The sequence below is a fragment of the Pseudorca crassidens genome, chromosome 3 (genome assembly GCF_039906515.1).
Source record: "Pseudorca crassidens isolate mPseCra1 chromosome 3, mPseCra1.hap1, whole genome shotgun sequence".
Lineage (NCBI taxonomy): Eukaryota > Metazoa > Chordata > Mammalia > Artiodactyla > Delphinidae > Pseudorca > Pseudorca crassidens.
The window spans coordinates 8,092,162-8,118,171 of record NC_090298.1 but is presented as its reverse complement, the minus strand read 5'-3'; the positions used below and the strand labels follow the sequence as shown (position 1 = coordinate 8,118,171).

Sequence of the window (26,010 nt, the reverse complement as noted above, 5' to 3'; positions counted from 1 at the left end):
TGCTGAGAATGTGTTTTCCCTCCTTTGCTCGGTAAAATCCTGCAAGTGTCAGGGGCACCTCCTCAAGGAAGCCTCAGCAAATCCTACTCTTCCTTTGAAACTTATCTCAGGTGTCATCTCCTCCAGGGAGCCTTCCTACACCTCCTCCCTTACCCTCTCCTCTGGGGCTAGCAATATGCTGTTCTCCGGTGACTCTTCATTAGAGTACGTGGACAGCTCCGTGTATTTTAATTTTGCGCTGCGGGCCTAGATTGTGACTTTTTCCACAGTCTCTGCCAAAGAGTATCTAATCAGTAAATGCTTGCTGGCTGAATGAATGAAGAGCTTTCCACCTGAAAGTTCCTGCACTACTGTGACCATGTCCTAGACTTCTATGTATGTTTTGCAATCACAGCAAAACAATTCAGCTGTGAGCCATCCCTCAGCATGAGCTTTCATGCCTCTTGTTCCAGACATCCTTGACTTATTAGTTATATTTTAATTTTTCATCAAAGAATCAAACATGTTTATAGATTCTTGCTGTGTATGCATTTTGAGAACTTTATGTGAAACTTCTTGCAATTTGCAATCAGAGTTTCCCATGTGACCCTAGCATCTGGAGAAGCATTCACCATGTTTTTTCAAGTTCCTGGGGAAGTTTTCTAAGACACTGTTTCATGAGCAGTGTTTATTTATTTTCCTAATATATGTCAAAGGCAATTTAGGGCTCACACTGTTATCAGCTACAACTCAAAATGAAAGCCCATTCCTCAAAAGAAGACACATGCTTTGAGATTTTAACTGAACGTATATTTATATCTATCTTTACAAATATCCTCGATTGAGCAAGTGTGCAGAGAAAGTCAGACTATTTTAGAGTTCTGTTGTTATTTTTTGGTCAGTATCCAAGAGGATTTTTTGGTTTGTTTGTTTGTTTGTTTTTACTGGTTAATTAACATCTAATCTATTAACTAGACAAGATGTATTCATATTCACCGTTCCTCTTGCGCTCAGGCCTCCTTAACGAGTTTCTTGTGATTTTTTAATTTTTTCAGGAGGAATGTCAGAACTACATCCGGGTACTGTTGGTGGGTGGCGACAGGTTATTTACCTGTGGAACCAACGCTTTCACGCCGGTCTGCACCAACCGCACGGTACGGCTTCAGGTGGAGCTTTGACAGATTTTAATACCTGGAAAATCCAAGCATTCTATTAAAACCCTAGTTTTAAATGTGTTTCTGTTCTCCAAAGAGTTGCTTTTTAATTTTAAAAAACATCTTTTGTCAAACTGAGTAAATATTTGATGTACTGATCTATTACTAATAACACTATTATATAAAGAATTGGTAATAATTCTAGCTTGTTTAATTAAATTTAAATATGCTTTCAGACTATTTCTACCAGCTTATTTCCCACCACACCCTAAACATAATCCTAAACGTATTCTTATTTCTTTTTCTTCTTTATCGTAGGGAGGCTGTTAAGTATTAAAATAACCTAAAATCATAATCCAAGTGAAGAAAATACAGTTTACAAATTGGATGAGAAGAGTGTCAAAAAAGTAAAGCAAACTAGCAAACAAATGGAACCCTAGGAAAAGTAAAGTTATATGCCACCCTCTGTCTTTTTATTTTAACCTGTCATTATTGACAGGGGAATTTTCAGCATCCAGGTCTTATACCCGTAGAACTGCCGGGTTATCAGAGCACACGTGTAATCTTCCTTATATGGGATATTCATTTGATCTTCCTCCAGGAACATGATGAAGAAATATCACTATGTTAATTTCCTGGTTACACACTTTCTCTCAAGACCTGAGCTTACCATCCTCTTTTAGTATTCATTATTTTCAAATAACATTCAGTTATTGGAAAGAAAGGGAGGATGTTGATGATAAGAAGTGATGCTCACAGGGAGATCCCTAGGTACCATGGCCTGTCCGGAGCACCTTACAACTTCATCCTCACATCCACCCTAGGTGGTGCTTACCCTTTGGGTCACCACTTTATAAGAGTCTAAGGCTTAAAGACTTGAAGTAGCTTACCCGGGGCTACACGTCTAATAAAGCAGGCAGTGTATCTGAGCCCCGCTACCTAACCCCTCTGCTCTTGTACCTCTCAGGTAAGAGTAAAGAAACCAGAGGAGAGCAAAGATTCCCTCCCCATCCAAAGAACTTTTCTCATGCACTGATTGTTCAGCTCCTCAAATGCTGGATTCCCACCACTTGACTGCCAGGCACTGAGTTGCCTCTCTGAAAACTAAAAACTAAAGGCTTGGAAATCTGGGCTACGTGGAGCTAAATGTCCATACATCCTTACCCATGAATGCAGTTTTGGGCTATTCATAATATTTCGATTCACTTTTATTGATAAAATTGTACATAATTTTTATTGCAATTTGTATTTCTATAAATATTGAAGTTGGGTTTTTAAATTAAAGTGGAAAAATCTGCACTGTCCCATGCATTATAAATAAAGTCATAGACAGTAATCTCACTTCATCTTTTGTGAGTATCCAAAAGCCAGAGGTTCAGTAACTCTCAAAGGATGATGAGAGCGCTTGTTTGGTAGATTGTCTAAGGATGACCACCGTGTACTGTTCTCATCCGAGTCAGAGTGCAGAAGTCTGTCACATTGTATGAGCCCCCGAGAGTTTATCGTGCATGCTTCCTTTGCAGTTTGGGTGGATATGCTCCATTAACGCTCTTAAAGGGGTTTCCTGGGGGATAATTTGTTTCTCTGTCTCGTCTTCACACCTAGCTGAGTAACCTGACGGAGATCCATGATCAGATCAGCGGCATGGCGCGCTGTCCTTACAGCCCTCGGCACAATTCCACGGCTCTCCTCACGGCGGGCGGGGAGGTCTATGCAGCCACGGCCATGGATTTCCCCGGACGCGATCCCGCCATTTACCGAAGTCTGGGCGTCTTGCCCCCTCTCCGCACCGCGCAGTACAACTCCAAATGGCTCAACGGTAAGTCTTACCTTCACTCCCAGTTTCCCCTCTCGTTGGTCTGTGATGCCCGGTGACGTGGTGTTCAACAGCAAACTGTCACCGTTTCTAAAAATAAAATAATTTCTTCATTTTCTAAAGAAATCAAAATGTACCCGCTTTTGGATTTCAGTGTGGAAAGGTATCAGATGGCTCTTTGCCAACTCGGAAGAGAAGTGATATTCTCCACACTTAGGACATGATAATAAAGCTAATGGTGATATGAGCGTTCCTCAGACTGAAGCTGCTTTTTCATATTATTGTTTGCAGTTTAGGAAATCCGATGTCATGTCAAAGATATCTGTAGCCTCATGTGCATTCTTTCTTAACTTCTTTATTAGATACCTAAAAAGGGAAATTACTAGCGTTTCATGAAAGTTTCAGGCAATTGTGTAAAAGAATGTGTTTGGCTTTAGGTAGCTCCAAATAACTTGACCAGTTTTTTTTTTTATTTAATTTTTTATTTTATATTGGAGTGTAGTTGACTTACAATGTTGTGTCAGCTTCAGGTGTACAGCAAAGTGATTCAGTTCTACGTATACATGTATCCATTCTTTCTCAGATTCTTTTCCCATATAGGTTATTACAGAATATTGAGTAGAGTTCCCTGTGCTACACAGTAGGTCCTTGTTGATTATCTATTTTATATAGAGTAGTGTGTATATGTCAATCCCACACTTCTAATTTATCCCTCCGCACCACGTTTCCCCTTTGGTAACCATAAGTTTGTTTTTGAAGTCTGTTTCTGTTTTGTAAATAAGTTCATTTATATCATTTTTTCTTTTAGATTCCACATATAAGTTGACCACAGTTTTTTAAAAAAGGGTGTCAAGTCATACAACTGGAAGGTCAGGGTAGGTGTCTTCAGAGTTGCTCACTTCAATGACTCAAGAGTTAGTAAGGGACCCAAGTCCTGTCACCACTGTCTCTGCCACCCACAGTCTGTCAGGCTGGTCCTCAGGCTAGCTCTGCTCATGGGTGCAAACCTGCGGCTACAATTCCTGGTACTACATCCAGACATGACAATATCCAGGGGAAGAAGAACCACGTTCCTTGTGTCCTTTTTTTGAGGAAATCAGAAACCCCCAGAAGACTTCCCTTGAATCTTGGGCTAGAACTTGGTCACTTGCTCAATTAACAAATAGAAAGTGATTCCAGCCACCCAAATTGAAGTTAAAGTTGGCTAGGTACTGAGACCTGCCAGCTGAAATTCAGCCCTCTGCTTATGGGTACACACACACTAGCAAACACAATGTTACACACACACACACACACACACACACACACACACACTAGCAAACACAATGTTACTGATAGATGTATGCACCATATGTAATCCATTCCCTCAGTCGTTTAGTTGATAGTTCGCATAAAGATGAAATCTTGTAATTGCCATGATAATATTTACTATTTTGAGCTTTCGAGTCCTACAAAGATTTACTGGCTTTTCATCAGGTACCAGCTCATTACTGTAGACCCGAGTTTCTCACCTCAGCACTATTGATGCTTTGGGCCAGATAATTCTTTTTTGGGGGGAGGGAGTTTGTCCTGATTATTGCAGGGTGGTTAGCAGCAACCCTGCATTATACCCACTAGTTGCAATAGCATGGCCCACCTCCTGAATTGTGACAACAAAAACTTTGTCCAGAAACTGCCAAATATTCCTTGGGGGAAATATTGCCTCTCTTTGAGAACCACTGGTTTAGAATGATCACGTCTGCATATTTATGCATATGTGTATATATACACACGAGCATTTTGTCAAATAAGATAGTCAAACCAGCCATCACAGTTTGCCTTTAAAAGACTCCCTTGTAGAGAAAAGAGTCTTCATCCAGTTTCTTCAGCAAGTTGAATGACTCCGTGAGCTTCCAAAGGGCAACGTGAATTGTTTTCTCAAACCAAAGCACTAACTAGATTCCCTAGGTTAACATTATTTCTGTTGAACTGGTTTCAACTGGACCTTTCGACTCTCTGTGGAAAGTTTCCTTTCCGCTCTGATGCTTTCTTTCATCTGTGTAGCTTAAAGTTCTTTCTATTCATTTGTTGAGTTTTACTGGCCAAGCAGTTTCCAGTTAAAAATCAAAATGACTTATTCCCCAGCCACAAGCATTGCATTTAGAGTTTGCTGAAAGCGAAGTAAAAATTAATTCGGAGTACAATCTCTTTCTTTCCCCGGAAGCGACACCCTGAAGAATATCTTGGGAACATAATTCAGGTTATGGCATGAGTTAGAAACACTGTTTCTTTCCATGTGACTTAGATGCCCAGGCTGATCAGGTGCTCAGATGCTGTTAACCTTCTGGGTGTAATCTTTCCCATTTGAGAGTCAGGTGATGTCATAAGCACAGCTGAAGAGCTCACCCAGGGTTTCCACAGTCACTGTAGGCATATATGTCCTAAAATCATAAATGATATTATCCAGCAACTGTGGCGATTGCAAATAAGTCCAAGGTGAACACGGCGGAGCCGCCACTCTGCTCACGGTGTCATCATAACTCGCATGGCACTGAATTGTCCCGCCGTCCTCAGGGAGTGTCACCCTCTTGTTCGCCACTAGGAAGGCCCTCACTCCCAGGGCAGAGCACAGAGAGCCCTGAGGCTCTCAAGTTGAGTGTTGATTCCCTCTCCTGTGTTCTCTTGGGACATTTTCTTCTACTGAACCCTGAGGTATCATTTCTACCTCTGATTGGCCCTGGTTTTCTGCTCTGACTCTCCCTCCAGCATAGATTCTGGCCTCTGAGCCCCACTGAGCTCTGCCTCTGTGCCCCTGCTGGGCCCGGATGCAGGGACATTTATTCTCACTGTTCTTGGAATCCACACTTTTCCTTCCATCTGCCCTTTGACCAGACACCCTGTCTCTGTTCTTTCCACTGTGCTCTGGAGTAATTTTCTTTCTTTACTGGAGGTTGGTGCCTTACCTGTTATCCTTTTTTTCCATATCCTTAAATTTCTTGCTCTCTGGTGATAATCACCATCTTTTTATAAAAATGCTCAGATCTCCTCCCTCTTCCATGAGACAAAGGCAAAGAAATGCAATGAAACTAAAAACACCCTTAGTTCTGCAGTATCCAAGAAGAGTCCTATTTCCTGTGTGATATTAGGTGCCCAGTAAATGGAGATCAGAGAGTTAGATTTGTTCTTGATAGAGCTTAGTGTTGGAAAATCCCAGGACTGGTGTGTTAAGAATATGCAGATTATGACCTGCTGAATGAAGAGGTACAAGCTTCCACGTGGGGTTGGCAGGCAGCTTCCTCAGCATCCAACCTCCCGTTTTGGGGAAGTGAAAACCCTGGGGCTTTGATTGAAGGTGTGGTTTCAGTACACTCACACAAGGAAAGTACAGTCACAAGGTTTATTACTTGCAGATCCCAGAACCCAGGCCCCAGGAGCTGGGGAAGGGCAGCCCTCCATCCCAGGTCAAGAGCAGGAGATAGAGAGAAGGGTAGCAAACACCTATTAACTTACAAGGTTATCTGGGCAGAGGTCACTGTCTTTTCGTGGGCTCAGTGGTCGTATAAGAAGGTAGGGGATGGAGGCTTTGGAGGTGGAAAGTCCTGCCGGCGAATCAGTGCTCACCCTTCAGGATGCTGATTTGTCTCAATTCTCGGTTTCCTCGCTTGCAACCTGGAAATAACTTGCCGCCGGACCTGGCAGTTGTGAGATAAAAAATCAGACCATGAAGATATGACGAATATTGGTGGCATGCAGCAGGTACTCGATAAATAGACGTAATTACTGAGAACTCCCCAAAGTCTGATACGACATCGGATGCGTAGTGGCAGTGAGTAAATGTCTGTTGGCTGGGTTCGTGGAGGAACATTTTGGGCTGTGGTTCCTGATTACTGACACCTACCAGCCTCTTGTTTCCCATCTTTCCTGACACGGACAAGCCTCCTCTGTGCTTTCCCCACTGTGCCCCCTGCTGCCCCTCTGGGCTGGACTCTCCTGACTGCCATGTCCTGCTGCTGCCACATCCAGGTCCCCCAGACACATTCACCTACTGCACAATCCTCAGTACCTCCAGGTGTCTACAGGGCTCAGGGTCCCTGGGAGGCCATCATTCAGCTAACAGCTGCTTACAGGTTATGATAAGCAGAGCTCCTGTCTTTGGTTTGGACATTTACCAGTTTTCTGCCAACATTTCTCTGTTGACGAAAGAGAACTTTCTCGGCAGGGGAGGTGTGGGGGATAGCACCTGTGAACCGTGGTCAGCAGAATTTTTGTTTTCAGCTTCCCTGCTGTGATTAAATTGTGTACAGGATAATTTGCCTGTACAGGGAGGTAGACCCTTTCCATAATTGGGTTAATTAACTCGTACAGGGCAAACTCATGGCATGAGCGGTACAGTGGTCGCTAGCGTTTCTTGTTCGCCTCTGCCAGCCCTGTGCCAGGCATCTCCCTCCTCAGCCAGCAGCTAGGCACCAACCAACTTCACTGCCTCAAGCCATGCCTTCAGCGACGTTTTGGACGCTGGCTGTGTTTGTTTTGTTTGTTTCCTAGGGTTGCTGCCATGAAGTGCTACAAACTGGGTAGCTTAGAACAGAAATGTGTTCTCTCAGAGCTCTGGAGGCGAGAGGTCCAAGATCAAGGTGTTGGCCGCCCGTGCTCTCCTTGAAGCCTCCAGGGGAGGCCCTTCCTCACCTCTTGTAGCTCCACAGCCCTCATCATCCCTTGACTTGTGGCAGCAACACTCCAGTCTTTCCCTCTGTTCACACGGTCTTCCTCCTGTGGCTCTGTGTCCTCACATGGGTCCTATGGGATTAGGGCCCCCCTTATCCCAGTATGACCTCGTCTTTACTAATTATATCTGCCATGACCCTACTTCCAAACAAGGTCACATTTATAGGTACCGACATATATTTGGGGGGATACAATGCAACCCGCAATAGTGCCCTAATCAGGAAACGCTCAAATGTTGAAATCTTAAACTTCTGCGTCTTATTTTCCAATGACACTGTTACGTCTCTTTCTGTGTTGCGGGTGAATCCTCTGGCCACACTCAGTCTCCTGGTCTCCGCTGTGTTCTCCTCGTTCTCGACAGACAGTGTTCCCTTCTTGTTCCCAATAAAAAGCGTCAGAAGTCATCAGGTAGGGCTCAAGGGGTTGTTGTCTTCGCCCAGGGCAGAGCCGGCCTGCACCCGTTTCCTCCTTCCATGCTCCAGAGCACTGGGGTGGACAGTCCATCCACTTAAACTGCAGCCTTATCCACTGTGCATCCCTCCTCCACCTCGCGATCTCTGGGGAAGGGGTGCCTCTCTCTTAGGCAGCATTCTAAAGTGGATTTCATCCCCCTCATTCTGTGTCTGAATTACTCCCTCAAAGGGCTGCAGTGAAGGCTTGGCAAAACTCAGCACTGTGACCCACCAGAGCAAGAGAAGCACACGGCACAAAGGATGCTCTTCAGAATGTCAGAACATGTAGACAAACATGGCAAGTCATGACCCTTCAGGGACCCAAGCCTCTGGGGACCTCCTTTGCTTCAGGGCTACTCTTCAGGCAAGTGGTGACATCAGGCTGTCCAGGGTGACGTCCTGCCAGGATACAGAGAGCCCTGAGTAAGGACCTACCAAGCCTCTAATCTTCCCACCGCACCTCCCAGAGACCCAGCGTAAATACTACATGGTAGGGTTCCAGCAACCTGCCCTGAGCAAGCTAAGTGCCTTGGATCTAATACCAGAGTTCCAGGTGCATTGTCTTATGATACCACCACCATTACAGCTGTCCACCAATGAGTGGGTGTCCCGCCTGCGCCCCTGCACCAGTGCAACAAGACCCAGGTGGTGGCCGTGCATCGGCTGCCAGCAAGGGCTGACGTGGAGAGGAGAGCAGGGCTGGCTGTGACACCTTCATCGGGTTTTCTCTTTCCCAGCCTGTGTGATCTGACTCCGCTGCTCCTTTGCCCACGTGCCCTCTCAGCATGCTTTAAGGCGGAGTGTGCATTTCCCTGGCTGCACTGTGCTTTCCTCACCATGCTCCTTCCCACGTGCTGTTTATACTGTTCTTTCTTCCCTTGAGTTTTGCCTCATCCGTAATTCCTGCTCCTCCGTAGCTTCAGTTGAAGTTGCAGTTTCCCCAAGACTCGGTGGGTCCCTTTCATCCCTTCTTGACGGGCGTTGTGCATGGCTGTCTTCACCCCACGATGCTGGAGCGCGTGGCCCCTGTCCTGCTCCAACCCCGCTCGCATCCCCATTTCACCTGCAGAGAAAGCTGAGGCAGTGCTGGCCAGCCCCCGATGCTTCCCTGTGCTCTCTCCTACCCACCCTTGCTCCTGCTTTAACCTCTTACATGCATTGCCACTGGCTCCCTCCTTTCTTCCAGGGATTAGCAGACGTTTTCTATAAAGGGCCAGAGAGCGAATATTTTAGATTTTGCATCCGTATGGTCTCTGTTGCAGCTTTTCAATTCTGCCATCGTAGTATGAAGGCAGCCGTCACCAATGCACGCTGCGTGCACATACAACTTTATTCATAGCCAGCGGGCAGGATCTGGCCTGATGGCTGTAGTTTGCTGGTCCCTGTTCTATCTGGAGAGCTCTCAGCCCCAGGCAATCCAGCTGGCCAGTGGGTTTAGCTCCATTATCTTTGCCCAAATGCCACTTCTCAATGGGACCTCGCCGCTGACCACCTTATTTTAAACGACCCCCTCCTCCGTCTGGCCCTCTTGATTCCCCTTAGTCACGTTAGACTTTTATCCTTAGTGTTATGCTTTTAGTACTTGTCTCCTTTCCTCCACTAGAATGAATGTTCCCTAGTGGCCAGGCTTACTTGTTGGTCACCGATGGATCCCGTATATTTTCAACAGTGCTGGACACATGGTAAACACCCACTACATCATTTTTGAATAAGTGAACTAATAGATGAGTAGTTTACATCTTTGTTTTCCCCACCCATGAGTTTCTGAATTCCTTGAGGGCAGGGATTAGGTGGGATCCATTGTTGTGTGGTCAGCATTTCATATAGTGCCTGAAACACAGTTGAGACTCCATCAATATTTGTTGAATGACTAGAAGATAGGCACGTTTCATAAGTGGCAGAAATATGAATTTTGTTGTTAACAAAGGGAACGTGTCATATGAGTTGTAACCCAGAACTTTAAAAATATAGATTTGTATGTTTGAAACTGATGCGGGTCCAAACATGTAAAGAATCTTCTTTTGCCATTCTCATTTGGACTCCCATTTTCAACCATTATGTATTCAGTTAGTTATCAAAGACAGTATGATTAATTGGATAATGTTCTGGAGGAACTTGAAACATTGAGTTATATGTTTGGTCACGACTATAAGTTTCAAAATCGGATTTTTTCCCCTGTGCAAAAATCGCTCTTCAAACAAACTTACGTGTTTAGAGAAGTACCTTAACAGCCTTAACGCATTAAAATACTAATTGTTAATAACCCTTATTAAATGATTATGGTAAAGCAGGGTAATACATGTTTAATGGTCTATGCTTAAAATAGAGAAGCTGTCAAACTTGCCTTCAAGAAACTGGCAATCAAATCGGGGAAACAGTCAACCCATGAAAAGGGAAAAAAAAATACGTCTGCAAAGTAGCATCGTACAGATTGCGTTTGTGGGTTCTGGGGGAACTGCGTGCCTGCACATGGACTAAAACCTCGATAGGAACTTGGAAAAAGGAATCTGTCAGTGAGCTTTCAGCATGGACATCTTTGGGGGCCTAATCTCACTGGCAGGCAGCAACCTGCTTATTTTCCTTCCCTGGAGGCAGCGTTTGTCTCTCTCTTGGGTTTTCTCCACAGAACTCTGCTGCTTCCTCCTATTCTCTGAGATTCCAGGCTTGACCTCCACCTGGAGGAAAACACACTTGAAATCCATTGTATCTTTTTTTTTTTTTTTTTGCGGTACGCGGGCCTTCACTGTTGTGGCCTCTCCCGTTGTAGAGCACAGGCTCCGGACGCGCAGGCTCAGCGGCCATGGCTCACGGGCCCAGCCGCTCCGCAGCATGTGGGATCTTCCCGGACCGGGGCACGAACCCACGTCCCCTGCATCGGCAGGCGGACTCTCAACCACTGCGCCACCAGGGAAGCCCCATTGTATCATTTTTAATGAGCTATTATGTTTCCAGTCAAGAAAACTCTGTCTGTAACAATCTCAAATTCTCCTAGTTTGAAATAACTCTATCGATGTTACCCACACATTAAATAGACTCTTTGAGGTCTTTAAAATACAATGATTAACCTTCTAGTGATTAAAGATAACTTACTGGGAGGGAGAAAAATCCTTCTGTGCTTAAATCAAGGAAAAAGAGTTTCTGCTTATCATGAAGACAGGTGCTTTGTGGAGCTCCCTGCTTCTCCCTGGGCGCAGACACCACTTCTTGGGGGTCCAGACATGGCCAGGCTGGGGTGACCCTGTTGGGCTCCATCCTGGGGACAGTGAGATCGCTTTCTGGCAGTCTACACAGTGCAGTCCCTGAAGGTGTGAACAGCCTGCACTAGGCTCTCCCTGGACAGACAAGATTTGCGAAAGCAGGAAATTCATAAATGCAGGCCGTTCCCAGATAAGCAAAATAAAGACAAGAGGGGCCTGGGAATGAAGTGTACTCGTTTAGGAAATCTGTAGGGTTTACCAAGGAAAAGGAGCTAGGTAAAACCCAGAACAAAAACCACGACTGTGTCGTCAGCAGCCTAGTTTTGTACTTCACCAGACAGCACCTGGGGAGATGCTTTCAGAGGGCCGTCCTTGTGAACAGTGGGCTCTGTTCAGTACTGCAGCTGAAAGGCTAACAGCTGACAGCTGACTCGTGAAGTTTCAACTTGTGAAGCTGATGGCACGTGGACTTAGAGCATGGGAGCAAAGTTGTGTGACGTGAGACCCCGCATGACGAGCTGCCCTTTTCTAATGTTCAGGCTTGATCAAACCTATCAGAGGGCGTTGGGCAGATTGTCTGTCTTGTGTGGGATGGATGTAAACACCCTTTGGAAAGAGTGTTGTAAACCAAGTCTGATGATCTTTATAGGGTCAGAAAAGGGTTTAAATAAATGGCCTCCCTGCATACCATTTGCCTGTCCGTGCACCTGCTGGAGCCTCTGGTACATCCAGTTGTTACTCCAGGTGCAAGGGGGAGTCACAGTGGCTCTTTTCAACTTACAGTTGGTTGGGAGACTCCATATAGGTGTTATCTGAACCAGGGCTACATGCTGAAGCATGCACGAGCTAGGATTTGAAGACAGATCCTTCCCCCTCTGTGGACTTCTGGCCTCCCCTTTGTTTAGTCAACATCTTAGGAAATACTGCCACCATAAGCTGCCTCCGTCTCTCTCCTGATGTCCACGTTTTCATGCACAAGTTGCCATGGAAGTGGGATCCAGGGACTTTGGAAATAGTGGCCGGTGCTTCTTGATTGGTGAAAACTTGCAAAAGGAGATGGAATGAGCTGGGATTATTAAACCCAAAGAAGAAGAGCCTGTGGGGTTATTGAACACAGCCCTTTATGGACACAAACATCTGGTAGGTGACAGGAAGGAATCAATTATTGTGCTCTTTGAAAATAGTGTGTTCTGTCCCAGTCATTGAGTGCTGAGTTTCTGAAAGTTGGGCAGCCACAGAATCCCTTTAGTGTTGTGATGAAGGCTCTATACTTGCCAATAAGTCATTTTGTCACCGAACTCAGGTTCGGCTGCATGTTCCTCAAGAATCCAATACTGAGAGACAAATGTTAGGTAAAGGGAAAGATGGCTTTATTGAGGAAGCCAGCCATTCTGGGGAGAAGGTGGACTCATGTCCCCAGGAGCCAACTCCCACTCCCCAGGTTTTGCTCAAAGATTAAACAGGGAAATGAGGAAGGGGCCATGTGCTGAGGAGAGAGTTGCAAGGTACATGATCAACTCGTGGATCTTTTTCAGATTGAGTGGTGGTGAGGTAGCCAGGAGTCAACATCACTGACCTTCTGGTTCCACCCAGTCTGGGGTCTCTGTGCTTGTGGGCAGCGTACAGTTAATTTCTTCCACCTGGTGGGGACTTCAGTATCTGCAAACCACCTCAAAGGACATGGCTCATAATATTATCTATAGCCCTTGAGGAGGAAATAAAGGTCCTTGACTTTGTTTAATGGCTAAACGATTATTATTTTGTCTTGTTTGACTGTTTTCCTTTGCTTCTGTATTTTCCCATTTCTCTGATTAAATTTATTCTTTGGCCAAATTTTTTTTTTTTTTACAGACAAGAGGCAGGCAGAGGACAGCGGGGGTGGGGCGTTTGTCCTGGGAAGGGTCTTGCTCAGTTGCAATTTGGACTTCCAATTTACACATTTCAAAAGAGAATGGATGGGGCTTCCCTGGTGGTGCAGTGGTTAAGAATCCACCTGACAGTGCAGGGGACGCGGGTTTGAACCCTGGTCTGGGAAGATCCCACATGCCGTGGAGCAACTGGGCCCATGTGCCACAGCTACTGAGCCTGTGCTCTAGAGTCCATGAGCCACAACTACTGAAGCCCACGTGCCTAGAGCCCATGCTCTGCAACAAGAGAAGCCACCACAATGAGAGGCCCGTGCACTGCAGTGAAGAGTAGCCCCGGCTCACCACAACTAGAGAAAGCCCACGTGCAGCAACGAAGACCCAATGCAGCCAAAAATAAATAAATTTAATAAATAAATTTATTAAAAAAAGAGAATGGATAAATCCCACTCTTCCTTCCCCCATCAAGATATTATGACGCCAGAGGCACCAACTGTATACACTAAGGCATATGGAGACCTGCGTAAAAAAAATAAAGATCCCCGCAAAGAAGATATGCCCCATTATAGAGAGCACAATATGCTATATAGAAATTTACTAGTACTTATATAACCACTCACGAAAATGTTTTGATGTTCATTGTCTAGACATCATAGCTGTTTCCTGGTGACAGTCCTGGATCACTCCTGACACCTGGCATGATTAACATTACTCCTTTTCCCTCTCAAAAGATTTCCAGTTTGGAGCATAAATCATATTGTCATCCTGTTTATAAGATACTCAGTTCTCTGTGTTTCAGTAAATTTGTCTCCATATTATTGTATTAAACTTCTTGTTTTCCCTAAGTCAATGGCCTCTCACATTTTTTCATTCACTGCTGAACATTGGATGGTATAATCTCTGTGTTTTTGTCTTCTTTCTTGCCCTGGCCCTGATCAGCTCAGGAGACAAAGACCAAGCCATCATACGAGTTTACTTATTCTAACTGCACAGTGTTGTAGCCCAGTATTTTCTTTCAATTAAATCTTGCATGTTTTCCTCTTAGTCTTTAAAAATATTTTACAGGCATTAAAATATCTCTAAGATCTTTGAATTTAAGTTAATATTCCAATTTAAAAACTCCTTACGTTTTACAATTCAGCAGGCAAAATGATTAATTCCTGAAAGAAGTGAACCTATACATTTAAAATATAATCAAGAAAAAATAAACATGGTCAATGGAAACTTGAAGCTTTGAAAATGTTCAGAAATACATAGTCATGAAATTCCTTATAACTAATTGAGCCCTGGACTGTGTGATTTAGTTGAATCTTACAGGAGATTGGAAAGGCTGCCAGGGGCTTGGTGCTTGGAATGGAGTGAGCCAGCAGGATAGAGAAGGATGTCTCTGGCCCTGTGAGCTAGAACAGGTGGACCAATAGCCAGTTAATGGAGCTCCTGTTGACCCTGAGAGAGGGAGAATGCTTGGTGAGAGTTTGGGCTCCTAGGGTACAGCTGATGTACAGGTGACAGTTCTCATTTGGGAAGAGACAGCAACGTGTCCCTGTGGTACAAGTTGCTCCTACTTGAACCAGCAAATCTATATAAGTAACACACTTTCAACAGATTATGGTCCCCTGAAGAAGGAAGGAATCATGTTTGCTGGAGCCATGTTTCTCGTCCTCCCAAGATGATTTAGCAATGGCTTTCTTTCTGCCGGGGCCTCAGTGAGTGAAGGACCTGGGGCTCCAAAGCTCATGTTACTATGTCAGTGATCACTAAGGACACGCTTGGACCACATCCCACTCCCACCTTCACCTGACACTGCCACCACACACACGGAAATTTGGGTCATAAGCTTGTCTTTAAAACTCTTCAGTGTCTCTCCAGTGGCCCTTGAATTCCAGATTCCTTTCTGTGGATCGCTGGCCTGGCCCAGCCTTCTGCCGCCTGTCCTATTGATTCCTTCTGTGCCAACACTAGCTTCCTTCCATTCCTGGCCACCCTTAGGGTCTTCTCTCTGGCTGCTCTGTCTCCTGCTCTTGGCCCGGAGCCCCATCCGAACCTGGCATCTGCCCTTTCCCTGCTCCCCTCCTTTCTGATTCTCGAATTCACCTCGCTGCCCTGGCCCCCATGGTCTTCTCCTCACTGTGATGGCTCATTGGTCTGTCTTGTTTGTTGCCTTACAATGGCCTTGAGGGCATGGGTTGCGGAATACTGGGGGCCCAGGACAGTAGGACAGCCCCACAGTGGGTGGTAAGGAAGTACCTGGTGATATAGGTGCTCTGGCTGGCACGCAAGGCTCCACCTCTACCACAGACCCTCCACCGTGTTTGGTTCCAGATTTTCTGAAAGGAACACAGACCCTAATTTGATATACAGAATGCAAATCTAATGAGTTAACTTGTTAAGTAAATACTGATGGTATGTTTACCAACATATGCATTTGTATTCATTTATATATTTTTGTATATGTTTATTATTAATTTATGTATTTATTGTTTATATGATAGTTTATATATATAAATAAATAGTGACCTATATTTTGATGATTAGCGACCAAGTGGTGCGCACTTGGCGTGCACTGCCTTTGACTTTTCACAATGATACTACATTTTGGGTATTGTTATCAGCGTTCTAAAAGGAGGAAACTGAGAATGTAGGTTGTTAAGTAATTTGACTAAGTTCATACAGCCAGTAGGTGGAAGTGTTGAGCCATATATACATATACCTCAATCCTATACATATGTATGCCACACACAAAAAACATACACACACAAACATGTATATCTATCCATCTATCTATATCTATTTATCTATCTATATATCTAATCTTTTCCTAGAAATCTTAAGGAAAGAATTTTAGTATATCAATGGCTTTTAAACCACTTTTTACTTAATTTAGTTTTGGTTTAATTATCCCCTCTTAATAAATCTCTAGATAAAATTAGCTTTACTTTGGAACCCTCTGCAGCACATGTTCGTGTAGCTGTGACAAGGGAAACTGTTCACAATAAAGAGAGTATCTGAAATCTAGGAATATGCACAGAAATGGTTTTCGTTGTAACCGACATCAACAAATTAGGGAACGGAAAACCTCTGGCTCACTGTGTGTCATGTCTAAATATTGTTTCCATTAACTCCTTTCTTTTTTGTGGAATCACTTGCTATTTTAAAAACTCAGCCTGGCTTTATTTATGTTTCCCAAATTCTGATCACCTTTAATATATACATGTTTGATTACTCATTATCATTATGTGAAGTTCTACTAAATAGAAATTATTAAAAAGGAAATCAAAAGTAAATCATGAGGGCTTCCCTGGTGGCGCAGTGGTTGAGAGTCCGCCTGCCGATGCAGGGGACACAGGTTCGTGCCCCGGTCCAGGAAGATCCCACATGCCACGGAGCGGCTGGGCCCGTGAGCCATGGCCGCTGAGCCTGCGCGCCCGAAGCCTGTGCTCTGCAATGGGAGAGGCCACGGCAGTGAGAGGCCTGCGTACCGCAAAAAAAAAAAAAAAAAAAAAGTAAATCATGAAATAAAAATTATAACCATCATTTATTGCGAGGCTACTTTGTACCAGTCTCTTTAATCCTTAGGTCGAATTGTTGCAGGATAAAGGAACATTCCAGATGTCAGTGGTCCAGCTCAGGGTTTCAAGCTGGGATGGGCGGGGTCCAACCCATACAGGCTCCACCCCACCATTTTCTAGTCTGCCTTTGACAGGTATATCACAAGGTGGCCTTTGATTGCAAAATAATTTTGATAGATTTTGATGCTAGTAAGATTTTTATAGAGTTGGAAAATTGGAATTCCTTTCCTTTCCTTTTCCTTGTCCATTTTCATCAATTTAGACAAATATTTCTATATCAAGAGCCTCTCAGTGATCTAGTCAGTCATCAGATTGGACCATTGAACCTGGTGCCCCTCCAGACAGATGCAGTAGGCATTGGAATAGACAGAAGACGGAGGGGAAGGATCCATCAGGATGGTCAGTGTTTGGTTTTACATGGTCAGAATCTTCTCAGAGATGTTGATACTTTTGCTCTTCTCATTGTTCGTGTTTATTTATACTGTGTTTCCCTACTCAGTACTCCCATCCGCATGATCACTATTATGTAAGTCAATGTGCCAAATAAAGGTCCTCATATCATAGCACAGTTCTTCTTAAAACCTGACATACTTTGTAGAATACTCTGTAGTCCGTAACTCAATATGTTTAAAAACATGAGGAAAAAACCAGCTTTTCCATGCATATATTTGTAATAAGCTGACACATGCTCATGTCTGTTTTTATTCTGAATTAGCAGCACCTTCTATTCATGTGTAGCTCTAATAATAATAATGAATAAAGAAGCTCTTTCATGCACTCACATTCATTGTAGACAGGGAGGCCATTGACTGATTTATGGCTCGTTCAGTTCACTCAGGAGTGACAGATACTAGCTTATGGTGAATTGCATTTTAACAAGAGACAGAACTTCAACAATGGAATGGAAACAATATGCATCTTATTATCCTGCCTGGTGAGATTCAAACATCCCCTACCTCCAGATTTAGATCTATCAACGCAAGAGCTACTTGGCTGTCTATTTAACAATTATTTCTGCTTTTCTTCTCTCTTTGGAAAAGGAATAGGATGCTGGCTGAGTTTCCAAAGTCTCGGGAGCCTCCTGATGTGACAGCAGGTCACCCAGTCAGGGCCCATCATCTGCCTGCAGGACCACTGTGGGGCCGCAGGATGTGTTTCCAAATGTAGTTTAGCTCCCCAACTAAAAGGACCTGTAATATGTGGTGAGTTAGAGAAACACATACACTACGTACAAGGCACAAATTCTTCCCTTGTTTTCCCAGCAGGAAAAAATATAGTTGAGCATTTCTATCTAAAAGGCTCTTTGTCACTCTATCATAAAGTGGGTTTGCAGTGGTTTGGAGAGACATTGGAGGTTCTCCATGGAAAGAGGAAGCCGTGGGCTAATCTGCTTGGCATGATTCAGTACTCCTCCCATATGAGATATCTGGGTGAAATTGTTCAGTGGCTGGACAGTGAAAATGACGAACACAGAGAGAGGCTCTCATGGTCCCTGGAGGGCACTCCCAGGCTCTGGTGGGCATCATTGGAAACGTCATCTCTGGAGTCGGGGCAAACGCTTCCCAGCAATATTCTTGTTTAATAAGCCTTTGGATTGTTGGCTTCTTCTTCCTGCTCTTCTTTCTGTGGCAGCCTTGATGTCTCTAATAGCTCCAGAGTAAACATTCATCCGGGCATCTGTCTTCCCCTCTGGTCTGTTCCCAAGCCCTCCTCACCTTGGTTCTGAGTAAATCCACTCACCACTTTGGTTTCTAAAGCATTGCCCAGAATTCCAAGTCCTGTTCTTGAATGTTGTTGTTAATGTAACTGATTGTTCTCTTGTAGTCCATTATTTTCTTCAGTGTAGTATAAGGGTACGTGTGTAGGCTGTGAGGTCAGACGGTCTGGATTTGGGACATAACCCAACCACCACTGCTAGTTGTGTGAACTTGGACAGGTTCCTTAACCTCCAGGATTTAGTGTCTTCATCTATGAAATGGGAGGAGTCACACAGTATCTCCCTCTATAATTCCTGTGCATTTACTGAGCTTATGAAGGGGGAGCACCCAGCTCAGAGCCTCACGCAAGAGTTTCGCACTCGACAGGGTTTTTAAACTATAGGCCAGCCTTGAGCTGGAAGAAACCAAGGCAGATCTTTTTACTTTTTCAGCTCCTCGACTTCCTACTCAAGACTTCCTACATACTGTTTACTATGTGGTTTGCATGCTGTTTGTCCCCAAGTTAATAGCAGAAGTAGGTAGTCATGAGGGTGTTTGATAAACCTTGTGGACTCTGCCTCATACCTCGTCCACATGTGCTGGGACCTGTAGCTAGACACACCTGTCCTGCATCTTCTTTCTTTGTTTTCTTCATTTTAGATAAGGTTTGTTGTTGTTGATGATGGTGGTTTTTTGTTTGTTTTCAGTACAAGGACCAAACTGCAGTCTGGTTATAAGAGCCTGGCTGCAGAACCTGCTCTCATATGATTTAGCGTTCTCTTCAGAATTAGACATACATGTGAATGTTATCTTCAGAAACTAAATACAGTTTTGTAATTGTTTCACACCTTTGCTTTTGGGATCTGCTTCAGTGAGTAATTCTCTTTGTGAGACTCACAGTGAACACAGGTTCAAAAATCCCCCAATATTTTGCTTTACTTTCCAAAAACACAAGCCGGAGATGTGTAACCTCCTGTTTTTGTGAGCGTCTTTCCAGGATATTAAAGCGTACTGTACAGTAAATATTTCTAACTTCCATCTCATACCTGTTAATGCAATCCAGGGTGTTTTGGTTTTTTTTTTTTTAATATCCATTTCAAGTTAAAGCAAGTGATCAGACACTATGTTTGACAGTTTATAAATTAAAATCAGTTCTTATGAAATTCTCTATTACTTAATGTACTTAACATGACTTAAGAACAATATCATGGGCTGAAGAGAAAAGTACATGACATATACAATGGAGAATATTTGTTACATTTTTAGAATGTGAAGTTGAATTAAATTGAAGCATTTTGTGATGACAGCAAATATTGATTGAAGTTCAGTTGAATTTGACTGAAAACTGGCCTTTCTGAACAGAATAGCAGGGTACTCAGTGCCACCTGCCTGTCAGCCTCTGAATCATTGTCTGCATTTCAGGTGAGCCTGTGGCGGGTATTCCTCTTAACATTAATGGGTCATTTTGTAGCCAAACATATTTTTAGTTGTCCCGCCAATGGCATGTCTGTTGGTACAGTCTGATTGAATCTGGAATAATACAAGGCCAGTTGAATTGTCCTACAGAACTAATTGTCCCCGAAATATGTCCTTGTGGATATAGCTGTTGTATATATCTTTCCATTAATTTTGAACGCCAAAGGATATTGTCCTATTATCCTAATTGCACCATAAATTAAGACATTTGCTAATGGAGTGGAAAGCTCTTAGCAATAGAGAGAAGAGTAAGAATCAAACCTGGTTATTAAAGATCAGTATTAGGGCACACCTGTATCTGAAAGGGTATCATCCTTATCATCGATAGACTCAAACAGGAAGTTGTGAAGATAACACTTCCAATGCTATGAATGGAGTTCAGTTGACAATCTATAATAAATTCCTGAATGCCTAATGAGAGTGGTGATTAAGTAAAAGTTTGCCATAATTTTTTTTAATTTCTAAGTTCCTAATTTTAATCTAATCATGAGGTCAGAAAGCTTCCAGACAATGACTCCATCTCAGTACACTTCCCTCCTTTAAATGGATGTCCCAGAAACCCAGAAATAGGAAGATAAGAATTGATCATCACATTTACATGGTCACCATAGTAACAGGAATTGCTAAAGCTGATTCGGGACACTAACCTTATAGTTTCGGTTTTCACAAGTGGAAACCATTTTTAAAGTCCTTACTAAAAGCACATAACTTATGTCAAAGTCATGCTCGTGTATATAACTAAAATCAAAGAAGTTTGGTGTCTTCTACACAAACATGATACCAGACTCCTATATTCTGAATCACATTTCATGTTTTAATCTCATTTCCTCCCACTGTTTCTTTTTCTTTTCACATTCACATAACCTTTATTATAGTATATTGAAATAATTGTTCTATTTTATTGTTATAGTTGCTAGTCTCTCACTGTGTCTAATTTATTTTTCCTTTTTTTTAATATAATAGTGTTTATTTATTTTTACTTGTTGACAGTTCGCTTTATTTATTTATTTATGGCTGTGTTGGGTCGTCGTTTCTGTGCGAGGGCTTTCTCTAGTTGAGGCAAGCGGGGGCCACTCTTCATCGCGGTGCACGGGCCTCTCACCGTCCCGGCCTCTCTTGTTGCGGAACACAGGCTCCAGACGCGCAGGCTCAGTAATTGTGGCTCACGGGCCCAGTTGCTCCGCGGCACGTGGGATCTTCCCAGACCAGGGCTCGAACCCGTGTCCCCTGCATTGGCAGGCAGATTCTCAACCACTGTGCCACCAGGGAAGCCCTATTTTAATCTTTTATTTATTTATTTTCTTTTAAACATAGCAGTGTGTACGTGTCAATCCCAAACTCCAAATCTATCCCTCCCCCACTGGTAACCACAAGTTCATTCTCCAAGTCTGTGAGTCTGTTTCATTTGTGAATCAGTTCCTCTCCCACTGTTTCTGAAGATTATGTAAGAGTCTACAAGTGAAGTGCTATCTGTGGCTTTAGAGTGTATTGCACACTTTTGCTGCCCGTTTTTGGTGGTGTTAATGTTAGGTACCTAAGTGCTGCCTGAACTCAGGATGTTTATCCTGCCCTAACTCAGGATGCTTATGTGTGATGTTTGGAATCACGCTGGCAATTTCCTGTCACTTAGAGCTCATGTACTGAGTCCTACCCAGTGGCATAGACCACTAAGTTGCTCTTAGGGCTTCCTGTTTCTTCTATAAGAACCGTGGGTTTCCGCAGAAAATCAGGTCTGCTTGGAAGAAATACAGAGCAGGCAAGACACAAAGGAGTAGCACATGGATGCTGAGACTTTTCTTCTTTCCTGTTTTTCGGTTTTACCTTTTTACTTTAGATTGGAGCATAGTTGATTAACAATGTGTTCGTTTCAGGTGTACAGCAAAGTGATTCAGTTCTCCATATACATGTATCTATTCTTTTTCAAATTCTTTTCCCATTTAGGTTGTTACATAATATCCAGCAGAGTTTGCTGTGCTGTCCAGTAGGTTGAGACTTTTCTTCTTTCCTGTTGTTTCTAGAACCAAACTTCGTGTCATCTTATGACATCGGGAATTTCACCTACTTCTTCTTCCGCGAAAACGCCGTGGAGCATGACTGTGGGAAGACCGTGTTCTCCAGAGCTGCCCGCCTTTGCAAGAACGACATCGGGGGCCGGTTCCTGCTGGAGGACACATGGACCACGTTCATGAAGGCCCGTCTCAACTGCTCCCGCCCTGGCGAGCTCCCTTTCTACTACAATGAGCTGCAGGGCACCTTCTTCCTGCCTGAGCTGGATCTGATCTACGGCATCTTTACCACCAACGTGTACGTAACTGGAAATCATTCCTTCCCTGCTTTTCTACTCCTTCTGAATGAGTCTACTGTTCTCTGACCTTTGAGGTTTGCAAGTTGCTTTAAAAGTAATCTTTCTTCTTTTACTGGGCTAACAGCCAAAAGAAATTTTGCGTATGCATTAAATGTTACAAAAAGTGATGTGATTTCTGAGACTGGTATTAGGAAAATAAAGCTAATCAGAAAGTTTTGATCGATCCTTATGTCATGGTAGCATCAAATTATCCTCTGTAAGTTTTTCCTTCCTGATGTGCTCCGGGCACTTTTTGAAATGCTGGAATGTATTAGATGTCTTTTTTTTTCCTATACACAAGTCATGTCACTGCATAATGAAAGCAGTGCTGTCTGGAGAGTTTGATCTTTGAGATAATGTAACTCTTACCTGGAACCCTGCTCATGTAAGAAATGCACCTCATTTTCCCATAGCTGCATTGTAAGCTAATGTTCTAGATGATGGCTAACTTAGGCATTTCTAAAATGATGATTCTACTTTTTAAATATTTTTGTAAAAAATTACAGTATTTGATTTCTTGTGGGGAGGTACTTCTGTTTGGACCAGGCAAAGCATATGAAGTTGCCTGTCTTTCATTCACTCTTTGTCTGGTGGAGTGTAGATTAACCCCACACTTAATGTCTATTCTTAGCTGATGTGTTAAGACTCCACAAGACCACACCCCACCCCCAGGAATCACAGAGGCTCTGAGCTCCACTTTTCTCCGCATTGGCTGTGGGCATGATGATTCTGCAGCGTGGGTCCTGCTTTGCGTCACCTTTGAAATCTCTTACCTGGTGACCTAATGGTTTGGACAAAAGCCAAATATCTGTATGCAAAGTAAAGAATATGAATCAGGATGGGTTAAAAGTGCCGATCCACGGGGTGGGATGACCAACCATCTGGGTTTGTCCTGGACTGCACAGCTTTTAGCACCGAGGACTGCCCTGCATCCTGGGAAACCTCTCGGTCCTGGGCGAACCAGGACAGTCGGCCACTCTGTGATGTTTCCTCAGCTTCCCCAGTCTTGCTAACTTACTTTTTCATCTCTTCTGCAATCAGAAGCTTGCCCATGAATTGCATTTCTGAAGAATCACTTTATCTGCATCTTACTTCCTTGTTCCTCTCCCCTCCCGTTCATCCTACAGCTGAGCTGAAGTGTTAACGTTCGCTTGATAATGACGTTTACTCGTGAAGGGTCTTCTTTGTGACATGAAGTTAGGAAAATTAGACTAAAATGGACGGCTCCCTCCCTGTCCCCAACCCCACTACGCCCATCTTTCCTGTAAATCTGGTTTTCAACCCCAGAGGTTATTTTCTCTCCTTGATAAGTTTCTTTTAAAAAAAATCAGTGTATAGCTTCTGAGGTTGATTTGCCTTCTGAAACCTTGTTTAAGAAGTAGTATAGGCTGCACAAGACGGATGTGCGCTTGCTCTGTTGACATCAGTTTTACACACAATGGGAGCTTGGCTTCCCGAGCTGTTCATTCCCCTGGCTCCAGGCAAAAACAAGCAATTTAAAAAGTTATAAAATTACTGTGTCTGGGCCATTCCAAGAGGGTGGATAGTCAATTTGGATACTTGCAAAAATACGTTTCAGACTATTCCAGATTAGTGGTTCAGTGTTGCAAATACCCATCATGTTGGAAATCATCCTATATGGGGCATCTATACAAACAGAAATAGAATTGCTAGACCTCCCTTTCTCTCTTGAATACTTATTGTCACTAGGTCTTGGGAACAACTTTCTCATCTTTTCATCTCTAAGCCCATAATATGTTCTGCCTGGGCTCCCTCTCCTGTCTCTGCCTGGCTCTTACCCTCTCAGGAGGTGACTGCATTCTTGGTAAGACTTGCTCCGTATTGAAAGAAAATGACAGTTCAAGGTACCGGTTATGTCCCGTCTCCGAATTGATAACTAAAAATGCCCTGGCTAAGCTTTCTCGGGCTTTTGCTCACAGGGTTGGTTTGTCCCTGTATATTCATCAAGGTCCCTAGCACTGGGGAATGGGGATAAAGTTCACTCTTCCAGCCCATTCTGTCCCTAGGGCTGTGGGGTTTTCTCAACCCCTAGGGCATGAGTTGGGCTGCAGGAAGTGGTACACTCCTGCCACAGAATCTCTGAAGGTTTTGCTTGTTTTTTTCCTGGAAAGCTAAAAATGCTGGCTCTCAGATAATGTAGTAGTAGGAGTGGAGGAGGGCAAAACTTTTGATTTCTCTTCCCTCCTTAGGAGATGAAGAGCTAGGAGGAATTTCTCTACTTTTCTACCAGCGGCTTCCAGCAGATTAAGGAAGGAAACTCTAAGTTCCCATATTGTTGGGCTCACCAAGGGCCGGGGGCTACCTCCACTTTTACCTGCCTGGGCTGTAAACAAGTAAAGAAATAAAACAGAGCATTAGATGAAGGCCACGTTATCACCATGACTACTGATAGAGGCCAGCTTGCGATATGTGACTGAAGGTCTGTTAGCCAAATGGGCTTATGACTACCGACCCCAGCTTTAAGCAGACGCAGCCCCAAGGTCACAGTAGTCTAGACCTGGGCTGGCCTCCCCTGCGTGCAGGGACAGGCAAGGTGAGTAATGCACAGTTCTAGCAGGAGGCCCATCCCAGGAAGAGCGGGGGAAGAGCTCCTGGGGAGTCACCCAAGTCCTCGCCCCTGACCCTTCTCAGATCACCGCAAGTTAAAGGGCAGAGGGAGAAAAGGAAAGTGCGTGTGTGTGTGTTGGTTGTGCACATGGCATACATGTGCTGTACCGATGGGCCTCAGCTCACTGAGGGGCAAAAAGAAGTGTCCACCAACACCTGTCAGGGATGCTCAGGCTGGCAGCCACTGGGACATCCAGAGCGACACCAGAGACGCCGCCCAGCCCCCTTCAGAGTGAGTGAACGCAGCGAACTGAGAAATGGGATGCCAGCAGGGAGACGATAAGTTTCTTCCCTTCCCGGGAAGAAGCATAGCAATGGGGTCAAAGGCATGAACCCCCGGGCCCCATGTAAATCCTGCTTTACTTCCCCTCAGCCTGTGACTTGGGTTCAGTAACCTCCCTGTGCTTTGGTTCCTACATCTGTAAAATCAGGCTGGTCTCAGGGTCTAGAGGTTCCCTGTGATAAATAAGATGCTCCCTTTCAGGCACTCAGCAGAGGGCTCAGGGAGGTATTATTAACACTCCGCCCTCGACTGTCACTGTGCCAGGGCCAAGGCGTGGTCACCTGGTCCCCAGGTAGAGCCTCTCCTGTGGGTCTGGCTGGCCGTTATTGCTCCAGCAGAGCTGTCTTCGACTTCTCGCTGAAGTCCAGTCACATGTCCAAAGGCTAATTCTTCCTTACACAATTTGACTTCTCATCTTCTTAAAAAAGAGTAAAATTAGCAATATGAATAAGTTCATATTTATCGTTTATCAGTTTATTTGCCAGCAGTGAGTGGTACGCATCTTCCCACCAGACTTTCTTCTCTGTACTGGAGCTTCCAGAGGGAACACGCACCCCTGCTCTCAAGGCTCTAACCTTCCATGGGGGTGTTTTTTATTACCATCCACACAGAGCTGTCACAAAGAATTTAAAATTTTCCTTTTTTGGTACCAACCCACCTGGGGTTTCAGTCCAACTCCCCCATTTAGTGGCTGGGTGATTTGGGGCAGGTGTCTTGACCTCACTGGGTCCCAATTTCCTAACAATGAATTTCCCCTACCTTATGAAGCTTAAATGAGTTGGAGTTTGTAAAGCCTTTAGAAGGTGTCTACCACCTATTCAGTGTTTTTCAGATGAACCAAGTTTA

At 44.1% G+C, this 26,010-nt stretch overlaps 1 protein-coding gene across 4 annotated transcripts in view; it reads left to right on the top strand.

Moving 5' to 3' along the window:
- SEMA5A (semaphorin 5A) overlaps positions 1 to 26,010 on the top strand; it is a 486,740-nt gene that overhangs the window by 318,293 nt on the left and 142,437 nt on the right. For all 4 annotated transcript variants that reach the window (XM_067730359.1, XM_067730362.1, XM_067730361.1 and 1 more), the window contains 3 exons: positions 1,035 to 1,133; positions 2,739 to 2,952; positions 21,928 to 22,213. In XM_067730359.1, the coding sequence (XP_067586460.1) occupies positions 1,035 to 1,133; positions 2,739 to 2,952; positions 21,928 to 22,213 (599 nt within the window). The remainder of the gene's footprint in view (positions 1 to 1,034; positions 1,134 to 2,738; positions 2,953 to 21,927; positions 22,214 to 26,010) is intronic.